The 26,214-nt window shown below is 38.3% G+C and overlaps 2 protein-coding genes and 1 long non-coding RNA gene across 3 annotated transcripts; all 3 read left to right on the top strand.

Moving 5' to 3' along the window:
* The first annotated feature begins 2,257 nt into the window (after positions 1–2,257).
* On the top strand, positions 2,258–4,355 carry LOC129722071 (UDP-glucosyltransferase 2-like). Its single transcript, XM_055675295.1, has 5 exons — positions 2,258–2,597; positions 2,667–2,884; positions 2,943–3,234; positions 3,295–3,844; positions 3,900–4,355. The coding sequence occupies exons 1-5, from the start codon at positions 2,473–2,475 to the stop codon at positions 4,281–4,283; spliced, it is 1,569 nt and encodes a 522-aa protein (XP_055531270.1). The 5' UTR covers positions 2,258–2,472; the 3' UTR covers positions 4,284–4,355.
* A 16,530-nt stretch (positions 4,356–20,885) lies between these two features.
* On the top strand, positions 20,886–21,497 carry LOC129724921 (uncharacterized). The gene is made up of 2 exons (XR_008727983.1): positions 20,886–21,123; positions 21,187–21,497. It is a non-coding gene; the product is annotated as an uncharacterized LOC129724921 (long non-coding RNA).
* Positions 21,498–23,440: 1,943 nt separating this feature from the next.
* Positions 23,441–25,282, top strand: LOC129721849 (UDP-glucosyltransferase 2-like). Its single transcript, XM_055674906.1, has 3 exons — positions 23,441–24,142; positions 24,203–24,755; positions 24,822–25,282. Exons 1-3 carry the CDS (start codon positions 23,508–23,510, stop codon positions 25,206–25,208), a joined length of 1,575 nt encoding a protein of 524 aa, XP_055530881.1. The 5' UTR covers positions 23,441–23,507; the 3' UTR covers positions 25,209–25,282.
* The last annotated feature ends 932 nt before the right edge of the window (positions 25,283–26,214 follow it).

The raw sequence follows: 26,214 nt of genomic DNA, 5'->3' as shown, positions 1-26,214 counted from the left end.
AATCCTTGTGCATTGTTTGGCTAGCTTTCACGTCACGGATCCTGCTGACATTGATGTTGCTTTTACTTGCGTTATGTCAGCGGTTCCGAGCTTTCTGCCAAAATTTCATTCATGAATTGAGTTCAGAAACGTCTCGTAAAATGGTCTTCTGTAGTGATAAACTTTATCTTCGCCTACATATTGGTTATGTGAAGTAGTTACTAAAACGCAATAAATTACGATGCGGAAATATGACTATCAAATTGATTAATCAAAAAGCTTACCTATTTTAGTTTTCTGCTATTTTTGCTACTATGTACTTCTTCAAAAAAATACATTTCGACATCATTGAAAACAAAAATTGTAGTGACGGACCCCCCTCTAAATTTCGGCATGTGTGAAGTGTTGCAGTTATCGAACGGCATTCGATAACTGCAATGTAAACATGTTGCAGTTAGCGAACGACGACTGTACCGCTGCAGTTTTTATTAGGTTCTGAAAGCAGGTTTAGAAATTGTTCAAGAGTGGAGACTGTTTCAAACTTTTCGGAAAACTTTTACCTTCGAGACATCATATTAGTCTAAGTTCATGGAAGCAAAAATAAATTGACCTATTGGGACGGGGAGACTCTGTCAATTTTTACTTCGATATTGATACAGAGAATATCATAGGGAACGGATGGTGTCCATTCACGTCGTCTGTGCTAGGAATGCTCGCATGTAATTGGTTCATTATTCGCGTAAATTTGTTATTGAAGCTTTTTATCAAATTTACCGCTTAGCAATGAAATTAGAGTGATAACTAGCATATTACAAAATTGTTATACATTTTGTCTATTCAACCACATATTGGTTATTGTTATTCGTCATGTGGTTAAGCTGTTATTAACGTGTGAAATCTGACGCAACATTTACCAGTTTCATTTCTAATTTTACAGAATGCATCCCAGTATAGTGAACGAAGACGTAGTCCCACGTCAAAATGTTTACGGACACGTCTACGCTTTCGCTAATATTTGCTGGTAGCGTATGAAATTAAATATTAAAAGAACTTTTTAAATCTTTAAGTCACAGTATCGTTGGTACATGCACAATCCAAATGATTATACGTTCAAATTTATGTTTGTGTATGATTATATTTTCATACCTACCTGTATATAAATACCAGTGATGGCATGAACTCGTGCAAAGTTGAACTGAGTAACACTTTTCCTGATTTGAATCCAACTTGAATCTGCTTCCTCTCGACAGTTTGAGTTTTTTTGCACCGCACACTCTGATCGATTGAGTTTAAATGCGTGCAATGCGTGCAGTTCAAAGGACAATGCAACAAACTGTTGCATTAGACGCCTACTAACTTATTTTCGTGAAACGGTTTTCGTCTTTGCTAATGGGTGTGCACGCCTGTTAAATCAACACAAGCGGCATTACTGGTGGTTTTTGTCTTTGATAATGAATGTGCACGCTTGCTTATAGCGACACTAGCGGCATCATTGTCCACCAAGCATAATTTGGAAATTATCGTTATTTTTCTGGTCGGAGAAATCGTCATCGAGTGGCACATCTGTTTGTCTGTGGAAATGCATCACTAAGTTTCATTTGAATACAGCATCCCACTCGCAAGTAGGTAAGCAAGCAGGGTCACGGTCAACTAGGTAAATTGACATTATATTCCAGGCACATTTCGCATGCTGTAGACGCTACTGAATAGGAGAGTTTGCCGACCTATTCTTTTTTTTTGCCGACCTATAATAAACTGTACAAGCTCTTTTCTTAGGTCCAAGGGTACATACGCCGCGCTGCACTTTCGATATACTTGAGATTATTTACTATATTTATTGGCAAGCACGTTCGCGGTAGTAAAAAGAAAAGTATCAGGTCTGATAATGATTAGTATTTGCTAGAAATGACTGACATAACCATGTGTAATCATTTTGTTTGAAGTATATTCATAATATTTCGAGACTAACTAAAGAATAAATTAATTTCTGATGGTTCAAAATCCATGCTGTTACATGTTTTTTTGTGTATGTAAATCTTCTCTGTTTTCAAATGTTTTAATTTTTTAACGCTCTTTCAATTTCTAACATAAGGTTATGAGGGGCACTGTTTTCGCAATATAACTATTAAAAATAAACAATCATACAGTTCTATTTTGTTTGTTGTTTGTTGTTTAGTTTGTTTTCAAAATTTTCAATGAATTCTTAAAGCAAAAGTATAACATTCTGGTAAGTGAGTAACGCAGAGACACTTGACTCAATTTCAGCGCGCGAACTAACGGTCTATATACACCATTGAGGAAACTGAACAAACGCTGATCGCTGATAAGAATCACATATAGTTTCTCCGATATAGGTATCTGTACCACGGACTCAAACATGCATCATCATCTTTAATAATATGAGTTAAAGCAGCTGTTCGACGCTTAACTGGGAGCAGTTACTTTTGTTCCCTTGCTGAGAAGCGTCGAGATAATTGCAGTCTCCATACTGGGATGTATTCACCATCAATTAAACCTGTTTCTGCCGCATGGATTCTACTAGCAGCAGCCGTAACAACAACAAATGGAGCAAATATTTTGTCCATAATGACGGTTCCTAGCCCCAGCCATCACCTTTGGTAAGATCATAATCGGTTAATTCGAATTAGGTCACTTAGCGTCTAAGTGTGCATTAATTCACTTTACAGGAATCGTGTCTGGATGGAAGCTTTAATGGATCGGGGGCATAATGTAACGGTAATCTCACAGGATGGTGACAAGTCAAGGACCAATCTGACATACCTAATTTTGGAAAAAGTTTACAGCAGTATGCAAGAGATGGAAGTGAACTATGTGGAAATGTCGAAAGAAAGCAGTCTTCGTACCGTGTTCAACTTTTTAGACTATTCCGTTAGTTTGTGTGATGGTGAGAGCCTAATCTGCTTATTTAACTGAAATAATTTGGATTAATTTTAGTATTTTAGCAATGCTTACCTCCCAGGGATTAGCAGTACTGGAGCAATACCCGGATGATTTCAAGTTTGACCTCGTGGTGTACGACTTTGGGTGCGGGCCGTGTCTTCTGTCTTTGCTTCATAAGTTCAACTATCCCCCGCTACTGTCGCTGACAGCATTCAACAATCCACCCTTCTCTGTTGACATCGTAGGCGGCCATAAACACTTTGCCTACACTCCTTACTTCGCACTCAACTACAATTCCAAAATGAACTTCTGGCAAAGAGCTTACAACACCTTGCTCTCCCTGATCGGTTCAATGTAAGGAAATGTAGGGCACTGACTTTATCGGAGATCATTTATTTCCTGTTACTATTGCAGTTACCGAAACATGTACATAATTCCACTCGTTGATCAAATGGCTCGGGGTCATTTCAAGTACTCCAATATGGCATACTTAGGCGATCTGGAACAACGTACAGTGGTGATGCTGGTCAACACAAATCCGGCGCTGGACCCTGCAGAACCACTTCCGCCTAATCTTATCGCAGTTGGAGGAGCCCACATTAAAGAACCCGAACCTCTTCCCAAAGACTTGGAAAAGTTCATCACCAGTGCTCCCAAGGGAGTAATTCTCTTCTCGCTCGGGACTAACGTTCGAAGTGATAAAATCGGCGAAGAACGTCAGCGAATGTTTATCGAAGCCTTCCGCCAAATGCCACACTATCATTTTCTGTGGAAATTCGAGTCCACCTTCGATCTCGATCTTCCTCCGAACGTCATAATCAAGCGCTGGATGCCGCAACATAGCATATTAGCTCATCCGAGTACGAAAGCGTTCATAACACATTCTGGTGGACTGAGTACACAGGAAGCTTCCTGGTTTGGCGTACCGTTGATAGCTATGCCCTTCTTCATGGATCAACATAGGGTTTGTTCAGGCTTTTAGTTTTCTATTCTTCTTCTTAACTATTTTACTTCCGCAGACCTGTCAACAGTCGGTAGCCGCCGGAGTTGCAGAGGCTCTTGACTTCCAAACGCTGTCAGTCGAAAAGATTCGAAACACCGTCTTGAAAGTGCTGCAGACGCCCAAATACCGGGAGAATATGCAACGAAGATCTAGGTTTTTCCGCGATCAACCGGAGAAACCGTTGGATCGAGCTATTTGGTGGATGGAGTACGTTATCCGGAATCCAGATGCGAACCATTTTAGGTCACCCACCCTGGAGTTGGGCACTATCCGGTCGAATCTGCTGGACGTTTACGGGTTGTACATTTGTACTGCGTTAGTGGTGTACAAAGGCTTGCAGCGAGCGCTGAAAGTATGCTTTGCGAAACGAAAGGTGAAGAAGTTGTTGAAAAGAGAGTGATAACTACGTTCGGTGTGATCTAAGTCACCTGGTGAAAGATGTCAATAAGAATACAATGTTTGTGTCGTGGTATTCTGAATTTTTGTTTTGCTATCACTATCCCGAAAACTGTAAAACTGGGCTACATGATCCGAAATATTTTTAGTACCTAACGTGAACCATATTTACTAGAGTCTTTTTCATCATTTCATCAAAAGTATCGAAAGAACAATTTTTTGAAAAGGACATAACTACGATAGTTCTATAGAATGAGTTGTGTGTGCGATTGCTATTAGATCAATGACACATATCCGCATCTGCAGGTAAAAAGAAGTGGGAACATCCCACTCTTGAATTTCTAAGTATTAAAAAGCATTCCTTTTTAAATGATGAAGATTAATGGAACGAGCTCGTGATTAAAAAATAGTAGGAGGGTGGTATCCAAGACACGACCGCATAGTTGACGTAGGACTACAATAATTTTATATTTTTATTTTAAAGCTATATTTGATTTGAGCTCGTTTTACTTTTGTAGTTTGCTTGATTTATTTTAACCAATTTATACTCAACATCTTCCAAAAGGGAGGTATTTTGGTTCGGGTGGTAATATCAAGTATCTAGGTCGTCAGCCCGAATTCATCAAGCGACACCTTAAACGACTTGGAACTAAAACTAGCTCATTGGTGGCCATTTCTACTGTTAAGGTCGTCTTTGACCACTTAAAAAGTCAAAAAAGTCATGAAAAAAGAACCGTTCATTTTTGGCATGGTTCGATTTTGGCAACAGAAAATATTCTGGCGTGTTGCCAAAATCGAACGGGGTCTGTATTTTGATTATTTCTTTGTACCACTCTACCTTAGAAGAAAAAATATTCTCTTCAACATTCACAATGGTCCAGGAACCAAATTTAGGGGAAATTTTGGGTCTAGAGCTATATAGCAATGTTTTAGAGAAAATCTTTTTTTTTTTACAAAGTTACTTAAAATTATTGGAGCTATAAAATTGTAGAACAAGGTGTTCTATCTAATAAAATAAAAAGGAAGATACTTGATAGCATTGAAAATTTTGGTCACCCCAATTCTTGATACTTTTTCAATAAGCGCTTTATCATATGTAACAACTTTGTTGAAGAAAGTTTTTCTCTAAAATATTGCTATAGAGCTCTAGACCCAAATTTCCCCCTAAATTTGGTTTCCAGACTATTGATGGATACCTTTCATTCTAATACAGCGAATTTTCTTTAATACGCGAAAAGGCAACCTTCTATAAAATATTTAATTGAGTACGATTTAGTAGAAATTAAACTTCTTCCTTCTATATCTATTTGTCTTGTTAAAGTTGGCTCACTCACCGATCACAAAGCGGCAAAGATGTCACATCAATTTTTTTCCTGCAGTTACAAGCTCGTGGAAAAAATATAGATAATGAATGACAGTTTTAGTAGAAAATGTATATTCACAGAAAATTTGAAATTGACATAGAATTTTATGAACATGTTAACATTCAATTCAGGTCAATTTAAACATTTTATCAGTATACAGAATCAATCAGAAAAAATTTGATTAGTTTCAAGATACCAAAGAACAACGAAGATATCATATTTGAAGGTTATATGTCTGTTATTTTCGAGAATAAACTGGGCAAGAGTGATGCACAACATTAGCCACGGCAATTAATGTTTGCATAGCGTTGTTCAATTACAAGTAAGGTTATGGAAAGTAATATTTTCTTGTAAATGCAAATTAAAAAAAAAATTTAATTGAAAAACACAAATACTAATGTCGGAACTCTAATATCAAGATGAAATGAATTTGGTTTTCCTCTATACCGCCACCGCAGGATGCAACTAATATTGTCATATTGGACTAAATTCATTTAGCTAGTAAAATATAATCATCAGTACAGCACGTTTAACTCACTATTCAAAGATATGTACGGAGCATTTTTGTTTTCTATTGTCTTTCAAATACCATATTCAGTTAATTAAATAAATCTGAAAAAAAAGCAGAATGTAGAGTTCAAAAATAAACAACGCATTTTGTTGTCCCCGGCAGCGCAGCGTATTCTGCGGTACCCGAAAAATCAAATTGAATTCTGATATTTGCTGCTATACGAAACAAGAAGAAGAAGAAGAAGACAATTCAAACGGCAATTCGATTGTGTTCCACGCCCCACCGTGCGTCAACAGCGGCAATGTAGTTTTCACTTGGCTTGGCTGCACACAAATGAATATCGAGTTTTTCTGCACTGATAGACGACGAATGACCAGCGCTCTATTCATACCCTGCTCGGTGCAGTACTGTTGCCTGTGCCAGCATGTTTTCCTTCAAGACATCAGTTTTATTAACATTAACATATTTATTAACAGCAGAACGTCATACTGTCTAATAGTGGAGGTGGTTACGAACTTTCCGAGAAAGCTTCACCTTCAAGACATCAAAATAGTCTAGGCTCATGGAAACTAACATTAGTTGACCTATTGGGACGGGGAGATTCTGTCAAAATTTTTTTTGGCACTGCTATACAGGATATCACAGCATGCAGTTGGTGTCTATTCATGAAGTCTGTGCTAGGCGTGCTCGCATATGATTGGTACATTGTTGGTGAAAATTTGACCTTGAAACTTTTATTCAATTTTCACTGTTTAACAAAGTGATAATGAAAATTGAAGAATCACAAAATTGTCCATCATTTTATCAATCCAACGACATATTGATTATTGTGATCCATCATGTGGTTACATCAGTATAACCGTTTGAAATCTTTCATTCCGGCGTTACATCTTGGTTTTAGTTTTCGCGGAATGTATCTCGATATAGTGCGGTTAGACGTAGTCCTACGTCAAAAGATACTTCGCTACTCAATACAAGAGCTTCTCCGATAGTTTAGTTAATATTCATTACAAAAATCATAGTTTGTGGTCCAGTAGATTTTATTATATTTTTTTTCACAAATCCTGTGGCAGGTTTTTTCTATGAAATAATCACTGTGACCAGAAACACCAGAAACATGATGCTAAAACTGATACCGCTTAAACCACTTTAAGCCTTTAAGTCGTCGTCAGACATGAGGTTTGTCCCACATAGTGTTTGGCCGTTTTCTTTTATTTACTGCAGCGCCTCTAGTTGTCGTACCGAGAAACAGCGTTTTTTACTTAGTGGTGAAATTTCGTCAGGATTGGTACACGCTTTAAAAAGTGATCCAAGATGGAACGCGAGAGGCAAAAAAACGTTGTGCACACCTACGTTGAAAACCCAACAAGAAATGATCGCCAAGACTCTCTAACTACCGAAATCAACTGTGAATACCGTGCTCAAATGTTACCGGGAAACTTTGACGGTGGATCGCGCTGAGCAAACCAAACAAAGAAGTGGAACATTGGACCCGAAACTACGAGCGATGGTCATCAGGGCAGTCCGGAATGATCCTAGGGTGTCCCTCCGTGATTTGGCGAAAAGGTTCAATGCAGCACATAGTACAGTTAGTCGAATCTGTCAAATCTGGATTACGGTCGTATCATGCCAGCAAACAACCCAACAGGACGCTGAAACAGAACCTGGTTGAAAAAACCCGAGCAAGAAAGCTATACGAGCAAGTCCTGACAGAGTATAACGGCTGTATTTTGATGGGCGATGGAACATACCTCAAAATGGACTTTGACATATCCCGGGTCGGAAATTTTACCTTGGAATGCTCCAGGTTTTTCGCGGATAAGTTCGCCCGCTAGTTGATAATTTGGCAAGCCATCTGTAGCTGTGGAAAAAATACAAAAGTTTTCTTCACTGGAGCAACCATCACTGAAAATAAATCGCACGCTAATCCCTAATGCTCTTTACATATGAATGTCAATAAACGAACCTAATCATTCTATTATGTCGACCCATATCTATTTGTTGGAATCCACGGTATTTTAACGTGTTTTGGCATTTGACGTGTGCAGTGGTGGGCACCATTCCGCTAATTCGCTAATTCGCTAATTAGCGACGCTAAATTTCAGTTAGCGATTTAGCGATTTCGCTAATTTTTGAGCTGGTTAGCGAAACTGTTAGCGTCGCTAAAATTTTGGCCTTCGAAACGCTAATCGCTAATTCGCTAAATTTTGTAGAAAAGCGACAGTAGAAATATTTCGAAAAACTGTGAATTGCTGATGGCGTACGTAAATTGCTTCAAAAGATGAACATACTTTACTGCGAAAGTTACTTTTGCCAGTTTTTTTTACCCTAGAATGCACAGTGGTCGGAAAAGGCAATTTGACGAACTTAATTCATTTGTGCTTAAACGGTTGATGTTAGCCAAAGACAATGTTCAAAAGAATTGTTCACAAAAATATAACGGAAATGTTGATGAGAAATTTTTTTTATCATGGCCTACTATCATAAAAATCAAAAATCTAACTTTTGATACAGCGAATATACATGAATAGATTCTTTAGCAAAGTTGTAGAACTTTACAAAATATGAAACTTTGAGGAAGATATCAAATTTCTATGACGTCTATTTACTGAAATACAAAGTATTTTCGCTGTCAACCCCCTCAAATTTAGTTTTTCTAGCATAACTTTTTAAATATTGTTTTTTAAAGAACATAATGTTCTAGACAAATATGACCAACATAAAAACACAGGTTTATTTTGAAAACAGCATGTTGCTACAATCGTTTTATACTGAGTTAGAGCGTTTTTTCATTAAATTATTTCCCAGATTTAATGCGTATAGGGGAGAAAGAGGCAAACCGGTGCACATCATCAAATACTCTTTTTAAAGCTTGTACCTTGTACTATAAGCTAGTTAAACTTTGAAACTTGACAATTCATAAATGAATGAGTAGAGTGATGTTTTAGGTATGTATGTTTTTGGGGTTTTCTATACAAAAATGCACTAACTACCTGATTAATGAACGATGATTTGTGAATTTATGAAACAGATAACTCGCAATGCTTTAAAAATCAGTCTTTTAGACTTTTGCGCTTCTTCAGATAATTGGCCTGATGGAATATTGAAATAGTTAATAATGTCCGCACCGTGAAATAATACTTCATGGCAAGTAAAGCCAAGGATATATGGACATCAACAAACGAGCAGTTTCCAACAATAGTGTTTGAATTTTGATGCGGTAATTTCCCGGCCAGATAAAATAATCTGTAGTATTGTAGCGCAACGTTGAATTGCATGCAGATCATTTGCTGGTTTCCATATATCCTTGGTTACTTACCAGCTACAGTCCATATGTTGTAATACATAACTGGAATGGTCAGTGGATTAAGACTGTATTTTCCTATTGAAATTTGGCTAGTGGGCGCGAGAGCACCATTCCAATCAAAAGGAAGACAGCGGCACTTCGATCCCGCGGATATTGGATGCACCTATCAACAACTAAATAAACCTAAGAAGTGTTCTCACTAATTTTGAAAGTATTGCGAGTTATCTGTTTCATAAATTCACAAATCATCGTTCATTATATAGGGAGTTTGTGCATTTTTGTATAGAAAACCCCAAAAACATACATTCTTAAAACACCCCTCTACTCATTCATTTATGAATTGTTAGGTATCAAAGTTTAACTAGCTTATAGTACAAGGTCTAAGCTCTAAAAAAATATTTGATGATGTGCACCGGTTCGCCTCTTTCTCCCCTATACGCATTTAAATCTGGGCTATAATTTCATGAAAAAACGCTCTAACTCAGTATAGAACGATTGTAGAGAGCGGGGGCCTAGTGTGGTTGGTAACGTCTCCGCCAACCACGCTCGACGCCTGGGTTCGAATCCCACCGCCGACATAGGTGTCGATGGTTGTGAGGTGGCGTGATCCACTCACAACCAACCAAACTGGTCTAGATTCAATCCTAGCCGACACCGGGAGATTTTCTGAGGCAAAAAATCTCTGGGATCACGCCTTCCATCGCATGAGGAAGTAAAGCCGTTGGCGCCGGTCCGTTAATAAACGGGTCGTGAGTTAGGGTCCTGGGTGTGGAGTCGCCTCCCTGGGCGTCGGTGATTGGCCACAACAGTGGCGGAACAAGACCGACGGAAAATAAGCGAGAATAAAAAAAAAATAGAACGATTGTAGCAACATGCTGTTTTCGAAAGAAACCTGTGTTTTTATGTTGGTCATATTTGTCTAGAACATTATGTTCTTGAAAAAGCAATTTTTAAAAAGTTATGCTAGAAAAACTAAATTTGGGGGGGTTACTAGTGAAAATGCTTTGTATTTCAGTAAATAGACGTTATAGAAATTTGATATCTTCTGCAAAGTTTCAAAATTTGTAAAGTTCTACAACTTTGCTAAAGAAACTATTCATGTATCTTCGCTGTATCAAAAGTTAGATTTTTTATTTTTATGATAGTAGGCCATGATAAAAAAAAATCTCATCAAGATTTCCGTTATATTTTTGTGAACAATTCTTTTGAACATTGTCTTTGGCTAACATCAACCGTTTAAGCACAAATGAATTAAGTTCGTCAAATTGCCTTTTCCGACCACTGTGGAATGGAGTTCCGGCTATCGTACAAGCCACAGGAGCATTTTGAAGAACAAGCACAAGGTCTAGATTGAATTTTCGCCACACCAAGAACTTTGATAAATTGCAATGCGCTTGAAATTATGACAACTTTGGTTCTACTTTTTCGATTCAGATAATAATTGAATTTCTATGAAAACATTCCAAGAAGTATCTATTTTCAATGCAAGCTAAATAACTTTTGTTATTCTTGTAAGTAATTGTTTTCGTTTGTTTAACCAAAACAGATCAAAGTGGTCCAAATCTTACAAAACACAAGCAATAAATATAGCGATATGACTATTTACAAATTAAAAAGTTAGCGATTAGCGATTAGCGAAAGTTCCGCTAATGTGGGTTTAGCGTTTAGCGTTTAGCGATTATCGAGCTAAATTTTCCGGTTAGCGACTTAGCGATTAGCGTCGCTAAATTTTCGGTTAGCGGTGCCCACCACTGGACGTGTGTAAGCATTGATATCTGAGTGTAAAATGATTGATTTTGGTATACATGACATGGCAGACCGAAGTGTAAGACACTTGATTTTGTGCTGTGAACTGAAACGCACACACTTATTCTCGTTTTAATTGTTCAGTTATTTTTATTACGGTCATGTTCAGTAAATTTGAAAAAATACTGATCATTTTGTAATTTTCTCAAAAATAACTGATGTCGGTTGAAGTTTTTACCGAATTACCGTTATGCAAAAGGCACTTGACGAGCTCAGCAGAAAACATTACTGACCTTTTCTGTAAACTAAAGTATGTTCTGCACTTTCATGAAGTTCAGTAAATATTTGACGATCTGTCGGCATCTACCTAGGTGTTGCTGAAAACTCTTCAATTGTTTAACTGAACTTTTGTTGTTTTTTACTATACTGTTCGGCAATTTTTCTGCATCTGTCAAAACGAAACATCGAATGTCCGCCATTGTCAAATGTTCAAAGAGTTCCGAAGCTGAGTTTTTAAAGTGTTTCGCGTGTGATTTTCAAAAAAAAAAAATGGATATCTTACTTTCAAATCTACAAGAAAACGACGTGGAGGTACACGATCTATTCAGTCAGCATATGGAAATTTTTTCCACCACAGGAGAGCAGTTTACTATAAGCCTGCAATGAAAAGCCTGTATTCATCATAACATTAAACGTATCAAGTTTTTACTCGAATGTGCTGGGAACACCAGTATAATCGATCTAAACAATCTGAAATTCCTTTATAAAATTATTCAACAGTTGAAACTTTCACAATGGTTCATATTTCTCTCGTAACTACGAAAAAACTTTACGGTTACAGAATACTCGGTAATTTGTGATGAATCGTTAGCTTTGTAAATTTACAGAACGCTCGGTAATTCGTGACGAATAGTCAGCTTTGTAAATACCGAAACGCAATGAACGCTTCGTAAATTTTTACTGAGCTGTTTTCTATGTTTGACGTTTAAATGAGAATGAAAAATTACCGAGCACTCGTCAAGCAAATAAATTGCTGAACAGATTGCTGATGGCTCAGCTGTTGAGAACTCGTTAAAAAGATTGCTGAGTTCGTTAAAAGAAACTAAGTGTGCAAGTGTATTCCACGTAGATATGAAATGTTTCATCTATTAGCACAGAAGTAAGTGGAATCCACTTGACAGTAACGTGTCGATTTTTTACAGTGATGAATGGAAGTTTACAAGAGAAGTGTCTTCAGGAGATAGTTTTGCCGTTCACCCAGTCACACGGAGGCCCCGTGAAGTTCTGGCCCGATCTAGCTAACTGCCACTACGTCCGGGATGTACTGGAATGGTTCAAGCAGAATAATATGGATATTATCGAAAAAAGAATTAATCAACCATACACAGTTCTGTGCCATCGAAAAATATTGGGCAATGGTCAAGCGTGAAAACATCATCTGATATAGCGAAGTGGTGGAAGAAATGGCCGATACGGTTGATGTTGCCACTGTGTGTGTGTTGGGTGTTAACAATTTATCTTCCACTGGCCGGCAGTGCTTTTATTTTATTTTTCAATATATTACATAATATATAGATGCAAATATTTTTAACCCTGGAGATGAAAAATGACAGCTCTAGCACAGAATACAGACGTTTATCTTATTTTCAAAAGATGTGTAAAAACTTACAACCGTCATTTGACCTCCCGCTATGTGGCGCTGACAAACCTAGCACTAATTTCGATGAAACATCCATACGGTAATATTTATGCAGTGCAACTGCACACATACATTCCGAGATCGCTTCCATAAACACTAAGCCCCGCATGAATACGTTGTTATATCTTTCGGACATAACATTGCATTGTATTCACACTTCCGGACTAATTTGCATTAGTGGCTCGTATTTAATTTTACTTCGATGTCTTTGATATAGTTTAGAACGATCTTACCAACTTCTCCTTCTCCCTTTCTCCTGTTATGCATCTAAGTATGGAATATAAAAAAAATCGTAGCTATTAGTATTAGATTCGAATCTGTTTACTTTTCCAGCTGGTCTCGAGGTACGATCCTAACAAGCCAGTTGTCGTAGGTTCGAGACTCGGCTCGGGAGAGACTGTTAGTGTCAATAGGATCGTAGCGCTAGCCCCGCAATCGTCCTGTACACATAACAGTTGGCTGCGAAGTCTCGAGGTCGAGTTCCGATACGGAATGTAACACCAAGGCTTTGCTTTGCTTCGAATCTGTCCGACTTTCTTATAACATCTACACAGGTGGCGCTGCTGGAGCGTATCTTATTGACCTTTTCGGTCGGTGAGTTTTGCGGCTGGTTCAAGTGATCTTAAAACAAACCAAAATTTCGAAAACATAACGATACTTAGCCTGCCGAGAGCGGTCCGTTGATTCTCTTCTTCACTTTTCTACATGTTGGAGGAACCCGAACATAGCGGTGTTACTAATCACACCATTATTATTTCGCGAGAAACACCCTCATTACTAACATTTTACGGTGAGGCAGACCGCGCACAACACTTAGTTAGCCTTGTTGCCAGCTCCCTCCACCGATACGGCTGATGTTGCCAGTTTACCACTGTGCAGAAATTGATGGAAGGTATTCGTAGGAAAGTTCGAGAATTTTCTTGAAGCTTAATAAAAAACCTTGCAAAAACATATTTTTATCAATTTTACTCATGGAGAAATCGGAAACTGTATGCAGTCAAACAGTTGATCGAGCTCGGCGAAGTTTCCATCAAATGTCAGCAATATATTTCGATGAACAATTAGCTAACTGTCCAAAAAACTATCGAAAAGTTCATTTCACTTCACTTCACTGACGGGCTTAACGCCGTTGGTGCTGGCGGGGCACTTTGGCACAGCTCAACCTAGACCTGGCCAACATTGGGACCAAAAGTACCTTTAGCAGAAATGGTTCGCAGTCGATCATCGACGTGACGTTCTTGAGGCTAGGACTTATCACGAACTGGCGGCTAGACGGGCTACAGTCACAGAACAGATATGTAACTTCGAACAAAACTCTGCAGCAAATCGGTGCCCGATCTTTCGCATTCATTTATTGCTGTTCTATCCTACATTGATTTCACAGTGCATCGTTCTAACAGTTCGCTCCAATAATTTTAACATGCACCAAAAAACTATTTTTTTGCTTTAATGACCAGGCAAAAAGGTGATCTTGAATAGATGAATCTATCAAAATCAGGTTAAGACAGGACCGCATTCAAGAGATCTTTAAAGTGGAAATTCAGTAACAATTCACAATCAACGTCAATAGAACAAATTAAACTAAAAATCTTTCAACCATTCAAATATTGTCTAACAAATTTTCTTGGATCGTACACCTCACGACTGTTGAAACTATTTTAACCTGTTAGTTGATTTACTTGAATATTTTCGTTGGACTTGAAAACCGAATTTCTCTACCAAGGACAATATTTTTTTCTCGTACCATTTTTTATACCTAACATTGCTAGAAATGCATGTCAGACGCGCTGTACCAGAACTGCTTACGACATTAGGTACAATGTAAATGTTAGTCAAGATATTCAGTTTTCAACTTGGGCAACAATGAAATTCATTAAAAATATATTTACATAAAAACTGTTGCACGTATGCGGGAGGTACTGTACGTTTATCATGAAAAGGCACCCTCGCTTTACCAGTACCGGGGAGAACAAAGGATTCTCTCGACGAAAAAGCGGCGAGAGCTCATACAGTCCTTTTGTTGAATGAATGGAATATAAGCGTAATGAAATTTCGAGTGAAAAATGCATTCTCTCCACCGCTAGATGTCGATACTTAAAATAAAGAGATTTTGTCTCGTTTTTGGTTCTTCAGTTGAACCGATGTGCTACAGTAATAACGACCACCAGTCGGTTTACTATAGTGTAAATCACAATGTGAGGCGGTAAGTGATGGGTAAAGCCAGCATTCCTACCGTTCGCTGGTGGAAGATATCGCTTTTCGATGCCGGGGTCTTTGAGGAGGCTATATAACGAGAGCTCGAGGAGGGCAGTTAGCTCCACTGGCGTGCTGGCCACACTATTGCGACGCTACCATGTCTACGATCCGCCAACCTAGGAATAGAATCTACCGGTTTACTTAGAAGGGAGGCCCGGGGCATTTGCCCCCTTTGCCCCCCCTCAAATCCGGGCCTGGCCGCACCCACGGATCGCAGATGTATTTTGGCAGGACCAACCACGTGTAGTAAAGTTTCCAGGCATGAGATTCGGCTACCGTATTCTGTTTATCGGTTCAGTCAGGATGCTTCCTTACCTTGAATGAAGCCAATTTCATTATCTGCTGGACGAACCAGATGGAGAACACGAGCTTCTTGGCTACGGCCGGAATTGAAAGGTTTGCATTGCACTAAAGTGATACCACACCTTCCTTGCCTTCGCGTGAGCGGTTGTCTTCGCTTTCCTTCCGCTGCCAGCTCAACACCGGCTCGTCTGTGTAGTAGTTAAGTCCAGGAAGCTTTTCACTTCCGAAGTGGTTTTTGGATGACGAAAGTCTCGTATCGCAGACATTCTCTCGTCTTCTATTTGCCAGCCCTTTGAGGTAAGCATGAATCCCAAAAATTTGACATTTTGGCTTCGAAAGGAACAATTAACTGTACAGTCTTCAGGTTTCTATCATGTACTTCGACAGTTTTCCCAAAGACCAAAACACCGTCTAAATAGTTTTTTGTATCTCCACATCCGAGAATTTTTCTTTGAAAAACTTCCTGGAATATGTCCGGTGCGTTACACGGTAACCTAACGTACCGGAATATACCAAACTCGGTACAGAAGTTTGTAAGATGACGGCTATTTTCGTTTAGCTCAATATGGAAAAATGCGTTCGATAAATCTATTGTCGAAAACCATTGAGCTCCATCCGAATCAGCTAAAATTCTTTCTAACGTAGGCATAGTGAATGGTGATCTTCGTATGTACTTATTGGGTCCACGAAGATCGATCACGAGTCTTATGTTATTCTTCCCTTTTGGAATCGCTAACATAGGTGAGCAGAACCATTTCGTCTGTCACCCGCTCACTATTATTAGCTGACAGATGTGCTTAAGTCGTAGTTCTACCATAGGCTTTACAGCGATCGAGATGTTCATGAAAATGTTCCGGCATGGCTTTGTTTTGTCGTAGCATATTTTTATAGGTGGGACATTAAACTGAGGAAAACTTTCATCTGTCCAAATCGTTGCAATTTCATTAGCCTGATGCCAAGATTCCGATGGTAATTCATTAGAGAACAACGGTACTTTTAACCCTAGCAATAAAACACTGTATCTTGTAACTGTTGCGCGACCAAGAAGGGATCGCAGTTCTTTTACAACGTAAAATTTCTCTAGTAGAACGGGTCTATCATCTATTACGTGCAGATAAGCTTCGAAAGTGGAAAGGACTTGTATGTTCTTTTCCGTAGCATATGCTTTCAAAGGCCTGTCGGTACCCTGTTTTAAGTTGAACATCCCTTTACGATATTCCTCGTTGTTGCAAAGTATTTGGAATCGATGTTCGGTTAATGTATTAACCTGGGCTCCGGAGTTGATCATAAACTCACAAGGTAGACCAGCCACTTTCGCAACTATCAATCCATCATTTCCTGGCATGAAAGGAATCGAAAATGTTGTAATATTCATCTGTTAAATATGTAATCAATTAATATTATATTCAATTCGGAGGATAATGGCGTATCACCATTACATCTTGAACAATAAAGAACTGTATTTTATTTGTATTGTTTGTTTAAGTTAAAAAGTGATATTAATTTCATTTGTAAAAAATATCAATAAATGAAACAACATTGTTAATTATTAGTTAAATGACAGGGAATAAGATCAATCGATTCTCAATGTGTTGATGATGTTAATGACCATACATTATGTGTTGTTTTCTTCACCTACATTCTTATCTGCAGCTACTTCTTCTCGCTTCGTTTCGTTTTCCATATCAATTGTGGCGATTTTGCCGGATACTTTCTGTTTTTCGGTTTCAATCAATCGTCGATTATCTTTCTGCGTACTAGTCCGACAGGCTCTTTTTATACGGCCTTTGCGACCACAGCTGAAGCACACCTTGTCGATAGCCAGATAGTTTTCTGGTTTATGGTAAACGCTGTTACACCTTGTGCACCGATTCGGATCAGCCTCCTGTTGGTTTGCTGTAAACTTCTTCTCCTAAAACGGTCGAGTGCGTATTGCACCATGGCCCGCATGTGAAAAACCAAACCGCCCGGTAGGCATCGAAGCACGAAAGGCTCCCCGACGAGAAGGACCAGCCACGGCATATTGCGCACTAACAGCAGCGACCGTTACTTGATCCAACTTCCCGTGTTTTAAGCGATAGTACTCCTCATTCATATTCATAGCCTCGATTTCGCGGACTTTGTCTACGAGGTCTGTAAATGATCCTTTTCTACTCAGCATCTTCAGTGCTGCTGTACGGACTTCTTTATTTCTTGCATGTTCGGCAACAGTAGTAACAATCTCTTCAAATTCCTTTCCTTCGGTGAAATCGCACAGACAAGCAATAGAGCCGTCTCTCATAATGAATGACAAGTCAGTTTCCTCTGGCCGCTGGACCAACACTGCCAGCTTCCGACGTTGCAGCATTATATCTGATGCTGAACTAAATAAAGCTTACAGCCGAAACAAGCCATTTGAAAATGTATATAGAACATCGTTTGGAGCTTCCGCAGTTGACTTTGTGCTCCTGTAAATATCTAGAAGAACTGGACCTGCTTTAAGCTTGAAAACTACAAACTGAGTAGGTTCATCGTCTACACCAGCTAGCTTGAGCGAATCTGTGAGAAGGTCCTTCCATGCCTCAAAATCACGTCTTCCAATTTGTCCTGCTTCAACCGATGATTTGCACTCTGGTACGCTGATCGAAGAAATTGACATCTGGTTCATTGAAGACATAAATCGCGATAATTGAACTCCTGATTCATTCCCCGGGCCGTGTGTGCTTGAGGGACCGATATTGTTCTGGAATACAACACTATCAACCTTTCCGCTTTCGCTTCGTGGTATTTGCAGACTGGCCTGCAGCGATAAGATTGTTGCTAGTGCCTTTTCAAGCTTTTTGCACAGCATTGCATTGGACGATTTCACTTCCGCCAATTCTTTTGCTATAGCGTCCATCTTTGAACTATAGCTTTTTTTCTAATTTCCCTTCAACACAAAATACGCAAACCTCTCGCTCATTTCAAATAATGAGTCCTAACACTCATTTTATTTCAATTAGGGTCCTCTCGCCCTTTTCCCACATGGGCGACACTTTTCATTCAACGTTTTACTATAAATTTTGTTTCAGACTCACCTTTCTGGAGCATCCACTGCGCCATTGTCGTGACGTTTTTCTGCCATTTTACAAAACGCGTCTAATCGCAGTAACTATTGCTAACAGAATGACGAACACAAAATCTCTCAGACCCATCAAAACTAGGGAACCTATACATTAGAGAAATGACAAGGCAACTGTCAACATTGCCGTTATCCGTTTTGATGTTGACAGTTGCCTTAACGGTGAGTGTATTGTCATTTCTCTAATATATAGGTTCCCTAATCAAAACCCACAAGAGAATTTTATTTGAGGACCAAGACCCGCGCAAATCAATTATTCGTGCGAGCGAGACACAAACTCTCCGCTTCTGGTTGAATTTCTCTCTAATTGCCGATCACTCCCGAATTACTCGCTTCTTCTTCTTCTTTTTTTTTTCTTTGCTCTAGCCAGGGTTGCCACATTTAAATCTGTATTTTTCTTTGAAAATATCTGTATATCTGCATCTCGGGTCAAAAAATCTGTATTAAAAATCTGTATCGAGCAAACTCAGAATATTGGATGGAAACATTTTTACTTGCAGAATATATTTAAACGAATTCATTTTTATCTACGTGATGTTTATGCAGGTTTTGCTAATTTTTGTTTTTAAGTTTTCGTTTATTTAATATTAGTATCTTCTCCTTGGTCTGCAAGGTAGCTTTCAGCTTTTGAAATTGAGCTCATTAGCTTAGAGGCCATGCAATTTCGGGTTTCAACTATATATTAAAAGTATACGTTCTGAATCAGCAGAAGAGTGTGGATTTATTATAAAAAAAATCTCACAACGCAGAGTTAAGTCATTTGTTTCAATGAATCTTCCGGTCAAAAAGTTTTTTTCAAGCGTGTGAAATTCGTGAGATAGCCCGTGTCGGTCAGTTACTGCTATAAATTTGGGAAATTGACGCATCAAATCGTTTAAATTTTCCAATTTCACGAACGATTCAAGATTACCTAGAGCTGCCGTTTTTTCAACAGGATCGATGGAATCGCATCTCTTTGGAATTTGTTTTACGAACTTTGAATAGAAATCCTGACAAATATTTCGAAACGTTCATTTTCGAGCTTCGTTCAAGTCACATTCCACTTCTTCCGCATCGATACCAACATAATCCTAATGTTGTTATATTTTTACAAAACTTTGAAAATCGTATAATTGAATTCTACCTTTGAAATTGATTTCAGTTCGTCGGTATAACAAAAATAATCTGTAAAATCTGTATTTTTGGCAATATTCTGCAATTCTGTAATACAGATTCTGTATTGCTGTTTCAGTTGAAAAATCTGTTAAATACAGAAAAATCTGTATATGTGGCATCCCTGGCCCTAGCTGGTAGCGAAAGAGCAATTCTGTTTCAAACCGTACCGTGCATTACGGTTGCCAACAGTTTCTTCAGGTAGAGAATAGCGGATTGATTTTCTGTATAGACTATCTCACCGAATCTTTTTAACCTCACTTTTCTGACAGCTAGTGGTAACTTTGTTTACGTTTTGGACTTTTTGCTTTTTTCTGACAGAGCAATTATGTGCGTAGCGGAAATGCTGCTTAATTTATAATTGTTCTTAGTGTACTGGCACCCCACGCACAACATTTAAAGGTCGTTTTGGTCACAATTGAAATGATCTGCTATAATTGAGAACAAAACTGCATCACCCGAAGGTAAACAAAGTTACCAGTAGCTGTCAAACTCAGGTGCGTGACGTCACCGTGCGATGGTCTATAGATGGTTGCCAAATGTTCATTAGATAATAACTCAGTAATGCCTGGAAAATATCACTTTGTACGTGTGACAGAAACTTTGTAAGGACAATGGACTTAACTACTACAGTCTGGGTCTCATTGAAAGATTTTTTATCGAAGCACTGCTTGCTTGGAAGCCACTCCGATAACCACTTGACAGATTGGGACGAACTTTTATTGCAATGTTTACGTTACACTCGATATTAATTTTAACAGAATTTCCATCAATTTTTACTCATGCAATGGAATGGTGCTTTTTTGATTTTATCAACATTAGTTTTTATCACTACTCGCCAAATACTCGCTCGATTTTCTCACGCTTTTTTCGATTTTATCACGCTTCTTTAAAAGAATTCTAAGTCAAGAATAATGACGTTTACGTTGTAGAAAGTGCATCAAAAATATAATTCTCTTATGTGGTTTGATTTGTAACCTGTGCGGTTACAATTTCAGCATCGAGTGGAAAATTAATCTAATTTTGGGTGACGCTGCAAGAGCGTGTACGCGTAAAAAGAACCCTAACTTTGGGTATTGCTGCGAGAGTGTATAAGTGAAAATTACCCGCACTTGAACACCCCCGCAGCAGCGTTTACCCAACATGACAACTGTCACCACTTGCGCTGAATATCGTTCACATAAGTTTGTTTATTTTCGTTTAAATTCGTTCGTTTTTCCGTTTGTGAACGATATTGTCGCGTTAGATAGGTTCGATAATTTTTATGTCATGTTTGTAGATAAATTGTTAGGGTTAGATAGGCCGGTGTTTTCCTCTAGAAGCGAAAAAGTGGTGCTGAATCCAGTCTCGGCGGGTATGTTGTGGTCGGCAGCCATCGCGGGATGATCAGTTGAGCCTCGACCACGGTGAGACACGCGTCGTTTTGTTTACGTTTCTGTGCGCGTTTTTTAACTGTTAAATTTTTACAGTTTTTGTCTCGCAAAAAAGCGAAGGTTGTGCCGCTTTGTGTTGTGTAAGTCCAACGAAGGTTGTTCCGTTGGCCTGTGGATCGTGTACTGCTGGTTTGTGTTGCTCGCCGGATTGGTAAGCAGTGTTCGCTACCCCGGCTAATCGCCAAGGAGCAAAGGGAGAAGACACCACCCCGCCGGAGATTGCTGCAGCAAGCGCTGTTGGATACCGCCAGACCGACGTCGAGCAGCAGCATCGCCGCAGCCTCCCCTTCCCACCACAAAACAGCAAGAGGAAAAGGACGGAATAAACGCGGATAAGGTTTTGTTTATTTTGTTTATTTTTTTCTCAGTGTTCTAGCAAAGATCCGAAAGTCCGTTAGAGGTATCTGGCCGCCCTGTAAGGGTTTCGCCGGGCAAATTTTAGTGTGTACAGGGTGACCCCCTGTTACAGATTCCCGATAGTATTTATACACTTTTTGGAACTCAATTTATTTGCTCATTTTTCTAAATAAGGTAACCGAATTTTATATCTGGTACAATTCATCTATGCCATAATTCTGTGGAAAATGAATCGTTAGAAGCGTATTTCATTGACTTGGAAATAAAAGTTACGCTTAATTCGAGCAGTTGAGAAAAAAGATATATTCAAGGCTCGAATTGCCGAGCAGTTTGGTGTTCATAGAACGTCAATTTGAAAATCATAAAGTCTAATGGTTTCACAGTTTCACATGAAGAAGCATTAGACTCTCTTGAGTATGCTAGAACAGGCAGAACAAAACCAAATTTATATTACATGTATAATTGCTTTGAGAAAGTCTGAGATAATGCTATGGAGAAAAAATATTACTAACTAACTTTTTTTGTTTTTTCGTTTGAATCTTGAACTTATAGTCCATTGAATTTTGGCCGACCATTATCTGTTAATAAATTGCAAGAAGGCGTACGATTTAGTTAAGCGCAACAAGTTATGGCAAATTATAGATAAACACGAACACGACAACGAAAATGGTTTAGCCGATTCGTGCTATTCTTGACTATTTCACCTCATGCGTCAGGATATCGGGCGTAATTTCTAACCCGTTCGTGATGTTGGACGGTTTGAAGTAAAATGACGAGCTCTCGAAACTGTTCTTCAATATTCCGTTGGAAAGTGTAGTACGGATATCGTACAAAGAGTTTTCCTTACTGTTGGCGTTGATTGGTATTAATTTGAGTTTGTAAGTACTCTTAGTATTGATGGAAATGTTACGTCATCAACGATTATAGTTGTAAACATTACTTATCGTTGGTCTGTAGGCAAGGTTTCAAACATATTTTTTTTTATTTGCTTATCTATTTTAACAAGTAATGAAGTTGTCATAAAAAGCCAGATCACACCGTTATATGTTTTTTAATTTAAGACTTACATCCACTATTCCATCCTTGGATCTAATACTTTGAGGCGATGTCGATCGCCAGTTTTCAAAATTAGTGCAAGTGTGGTTTTGCGATACAATAATGTGCAAGTAAATGACAATAGTTCATAAGTTACCGTATTGACTACAAAGACATTTTTCTAAAAATAAGTCTTCGTGATGTAACTTAGGGTGTTGCCACACGTACGATTTTTCAAGATGTGGCACGCTGTAAATTGATGGAATTTTAGTTCTAGTCCACCGATCTTAACAGAAAGCTATATAAATTGTCACCACGCTCGAAGAAGAATGTCAAACAAATGCAGTGAATGGTTGAGTTATTCTTTAACTATCGTATTTGCTTGCGGCTTACTGTTAGCGTAGCTAAGCCCACTGTGATTAGTTCTAGCAGTAGAAAAGCCTTGTAATTATCAATATAATTAAGCATACGCCACCAACAAAATAGGAGTAGCCGCACTCCCAAACTACTCTGAAGCTGTTTTTAGCCGTCTTGCACCGCACAAAAAAAAACTACTCGCGCTAATTTTCTACTTAACGGATCACTAGATAAGAATGTCGTGTGAAGTGCAAACATATTAATGTTGTATAATATATTTCCTGGTGTTATCAGCCGATGCAAAACAGATAAAAGTAATTTGAGCAAAATAACGCTCATCTGTGCGGTTTTCATGATCACACACAGACACAGTGGGCTGCACCAGGCGGTAAGATTGCTGTGGCTTTTTTTTCTGACATTAACTGGCTGATTACGGTTGCCTATTATCATTTAATTCTGCACGATCATCGTTGCCCTCTCGTGTGTTTGATGTACACACGCCGTTATCTGCACCACTCGACAAACCGCTACGTCACAGAAAACGTGCCACGGATTGATCCGTTAACACAGTTCTAAGATTTTTGCTTCACTCGTTACTTGGTCACACGATGGATCGGATCGCACGGTTCCTGGTTTGCTGCGCGGTTATTTTCACGGTACCGCTCTGCAGTGGGATTAATATCCTATGTCTGATGGGCGTTCCCAGTCCCAGCCATCACATCTGGAATCGGGTGCTGATGGAAGCGCTGGCAGCAAAAGGATACAATTTAACGATTGTGTCACCGGATATCGAAACAACCGGGAAACCAAACTTGACGTATATTCACTTGGAAGAAACGTACCACACGATTCACGACGGTGATACGGCGATCGATTTCTACGAGCTGGCCCAGGAAAACCTGGTACAGAGTATGGTCACCTTCTACCAATATGGATTCTCCTTGTGCGAAGGAGTGCTGAAGTCGAAAGGATTGGACGTTATTCTGAATTATCCCGATAGTTTCAAATTCGATTTAGTGTTATACGATTTTACGTGTGGCCCTTGTTTGATGGGATTGTACCATAAATTCGGTCAACCTCCGTTGATTGGTGCTACTGCGTTCAATATCCCTCCGTACAGTGTCGATTTTATAGGAGGACATAAATATCCTGCCTATATTCCGTACTACATATTGCCGTATGATGTGGATATGACATTCTTTCAACGGTTGGAGAATGCATTCATCTACACAGTAGATCACATGTTAGTGCGAAACGTTCTCTGTGAATAAACTGAAACTAATTAGTTTACATTCGCTTGCAGCTACCGTAATTATCACGTCATTCCAACGACTGATCGAATGCTTCGACGCGTTCCAGCGTTTAAAAATATGCCGTATATCGGAGATATGGACAGAAAAATGATGTTGATGTTGGTAAATTCACATCATGCAGTAGATTTCCCCGAACCGGTTCCTCAGAATATGATCCTGGTAGGAGGCCTTCAGATTATACCTCCCAAAGCAATACCACCGAAGATCGAGAAATTTATGCAACTCGGTAAAAAGGGAGCAATTCTGTTCTCGCTAGGAACCAACATTCTGAGCGCAGACTTGGGAGAGGATCGTATTCATGCGTTCTTAGATGCGTTCAGGCAGATCCCCGAGTATAACTTTCTGTGGAAATTCGAAGCCGATCCGTCCAAATATGATGTCCCCAGCAATGTTTTGATACAAAAGTTTTTACCTCAAAACGATATCCTAGCACATTCAAGTACCAAGCTGTTCATCACTCATGCTGGACTGTTGAGTACCCATGAGGCAACCTGGCATGGAGTTCCGATGATTGGTATACCGTTCATCGCAGATCAGTATCGGGTTTGTGGACAAATGTTTTCATACTATCCTCATGTGATGTAAAAATCTTTTTTTCTCAAATATTAGAACCTCGAGAAATCCTTGCGTGCTGGCGTAGCGGAAAGACTGATTGTCTGGACAATCACAAAGGATAAAATCGTTCAAACCATTCGTAAGGTACTGGACGATCCAACGTACCGAAAAAACATGCAGGAGCGATCCGCCCTGTTCCAGGATCAACCAGATTCGCCGCTGGATCGTGCACTCTGGTGGATCGATTGGTCACTACGGCATCCGGATGCGGAGACTATTCGTTCGCCAACGGTACGCTTGGGACAGTTCAGAAGCGAACTTTACGATATCCTACTGTTTGTGGTGACTGTTGCCGTGGGCTTAATACTGCTGTTGAGAAAACTATATCGAGTCGTTGTGTTCGATCGAAAAAGCGTTAACAAAAAGAAGAAACAGAATTAAAATGAAGTGGGACTCGAAAAAACCGGTTAGAGAACATTCTTTCATTTAAACATCTCGAACAAGTAAATAACAAAACCTTCGAACTGTTATGACAAACGGAATTTTGTGAATCTCTTCTACATTTTTCAGAAATTTTTTATTACTTTTAAAATTTAAACATTTTAAACTTTTTTTAATATTTTTAACATTTTCATCATTTTTAACATTTATAACATTGTTAACATGTTTAACATTTTTAACATTTTAAATTTTTTAACATTTTTAACATGTTTAACATTTGTAACATTTGTAACATTTTTAACATTTTGGACATTTTGGACATTTTGAACATTTTGAACATTTTGAACATTTTTAACATTTTGAACATTTTTAACATTGTCAACATTTTTAACATTTTGGACATTTTGGACATTTTGAACATTTTGAACATTTTGAACATTTTTAACATTGTCAACATTTTTAACATTTTTAACATTTTCAGCATTGTCAACATTTTCAGCATTGTCAAAATTTTTAACATTTTTAACATTATCGTGCCGTGTCAAATAAACTATTTAAACTAAAGCTAAACATTTTTAACATTTCTAATATTTTCAACAGTTTTAACATTTTTAACATTTTTAACATTTTTAACATTTTTAACATTTTTAATATTTTAAACAATTTAAACTTTTTAAACTTTTTTAACATTTTTAACATGTTTAACATTTGTAACCTTTTTAACATTTTGGACATTTTTAACATTTTTAACATTTTTAACACTTTTAACATTTTTAACATTTTTAACATTTTTAACATGTTTAACATTTTTAAAATTTTTAACATTTTTAACATTTTTAACATTTTTAACATTTTTAACCTTTTTAACATTTTTAACATATCAATATTTTTAACATTTTTAACATTTTCAACATTGTCAACATTTTTAACATTATCGTGCCGTGTCAAATAAACTATTTAAACTAAAGCTAAACATTTTTAACATTTTTAACATTTTTAACAATTT

This window comes from Wyeomyia smithii, chromosome 2 (assembly GCF_029784165.1).
Source record: "Wyeomyia smithii strain HCP4-BCI-WySm-NY-G18 chromosome 2, ASM2978416v1, whole genome shotgun sequence".
In the NCBI taxonomy this organism is placed as follows: domain Eukaryota; kingdom Metazoa; phylum Arthropoda; class Insecta; order Diptera; family Culicidae; genus Wyeomyia; species Wyeomyia smithii.
The sequence above is the reverse complement of the archived record's forward strand: the minus strand, read 5'-3'. Positions and strand labels throughout refer to the sequence as shown.

Excerpts from the sequence above, each read along its gene's own strand:
- LOC129721849 (XM_055674906.1), top strand. The coding sequence starts at position 23,508 with ATGGATCGGATCGCACGGTTCCTGGTTTGCTGCGCGGTTATTTTCACG. Across the intron at positions 24,143-24,202 it reads ATCTACACAGTAGATCACAT|CTACCGTAATTATCACGTCA; the intron begins GTTAGTGCGAAA and ends ATTCGCTTGCAG. Across the intron at positions 24,756-24,821 it reads TCATCGCAGATCAGTATCGG|AACCTCGAGAAATCCTTGCG; the intron begins GTTTGTGGACAA and ends CTCAAATATTAG.
- LOC129722071 (XM_055675295.1), top strand. The coding sequence starts at position 2,473 with ATGTATTCACCATCAATTAAACCTGTTTCTGCCGCATGGATTCTACTA. Across the intron at positions 2,885-2,942 it reads TTCCGTTAGTTTGTGTGATG|CAATGCTTACCTCCCAGGGA; the intron begins GTGAGAGCCTAA and ends TTAGTATTTTAG. Across the intron at positions 3,235-3,294 it reads CTCTCCCTGATCGGTTCAAT|TTACCGAAACATGTACATAA; the intron begins GTAAGGAAATGT and ends TTACTATTGCAG.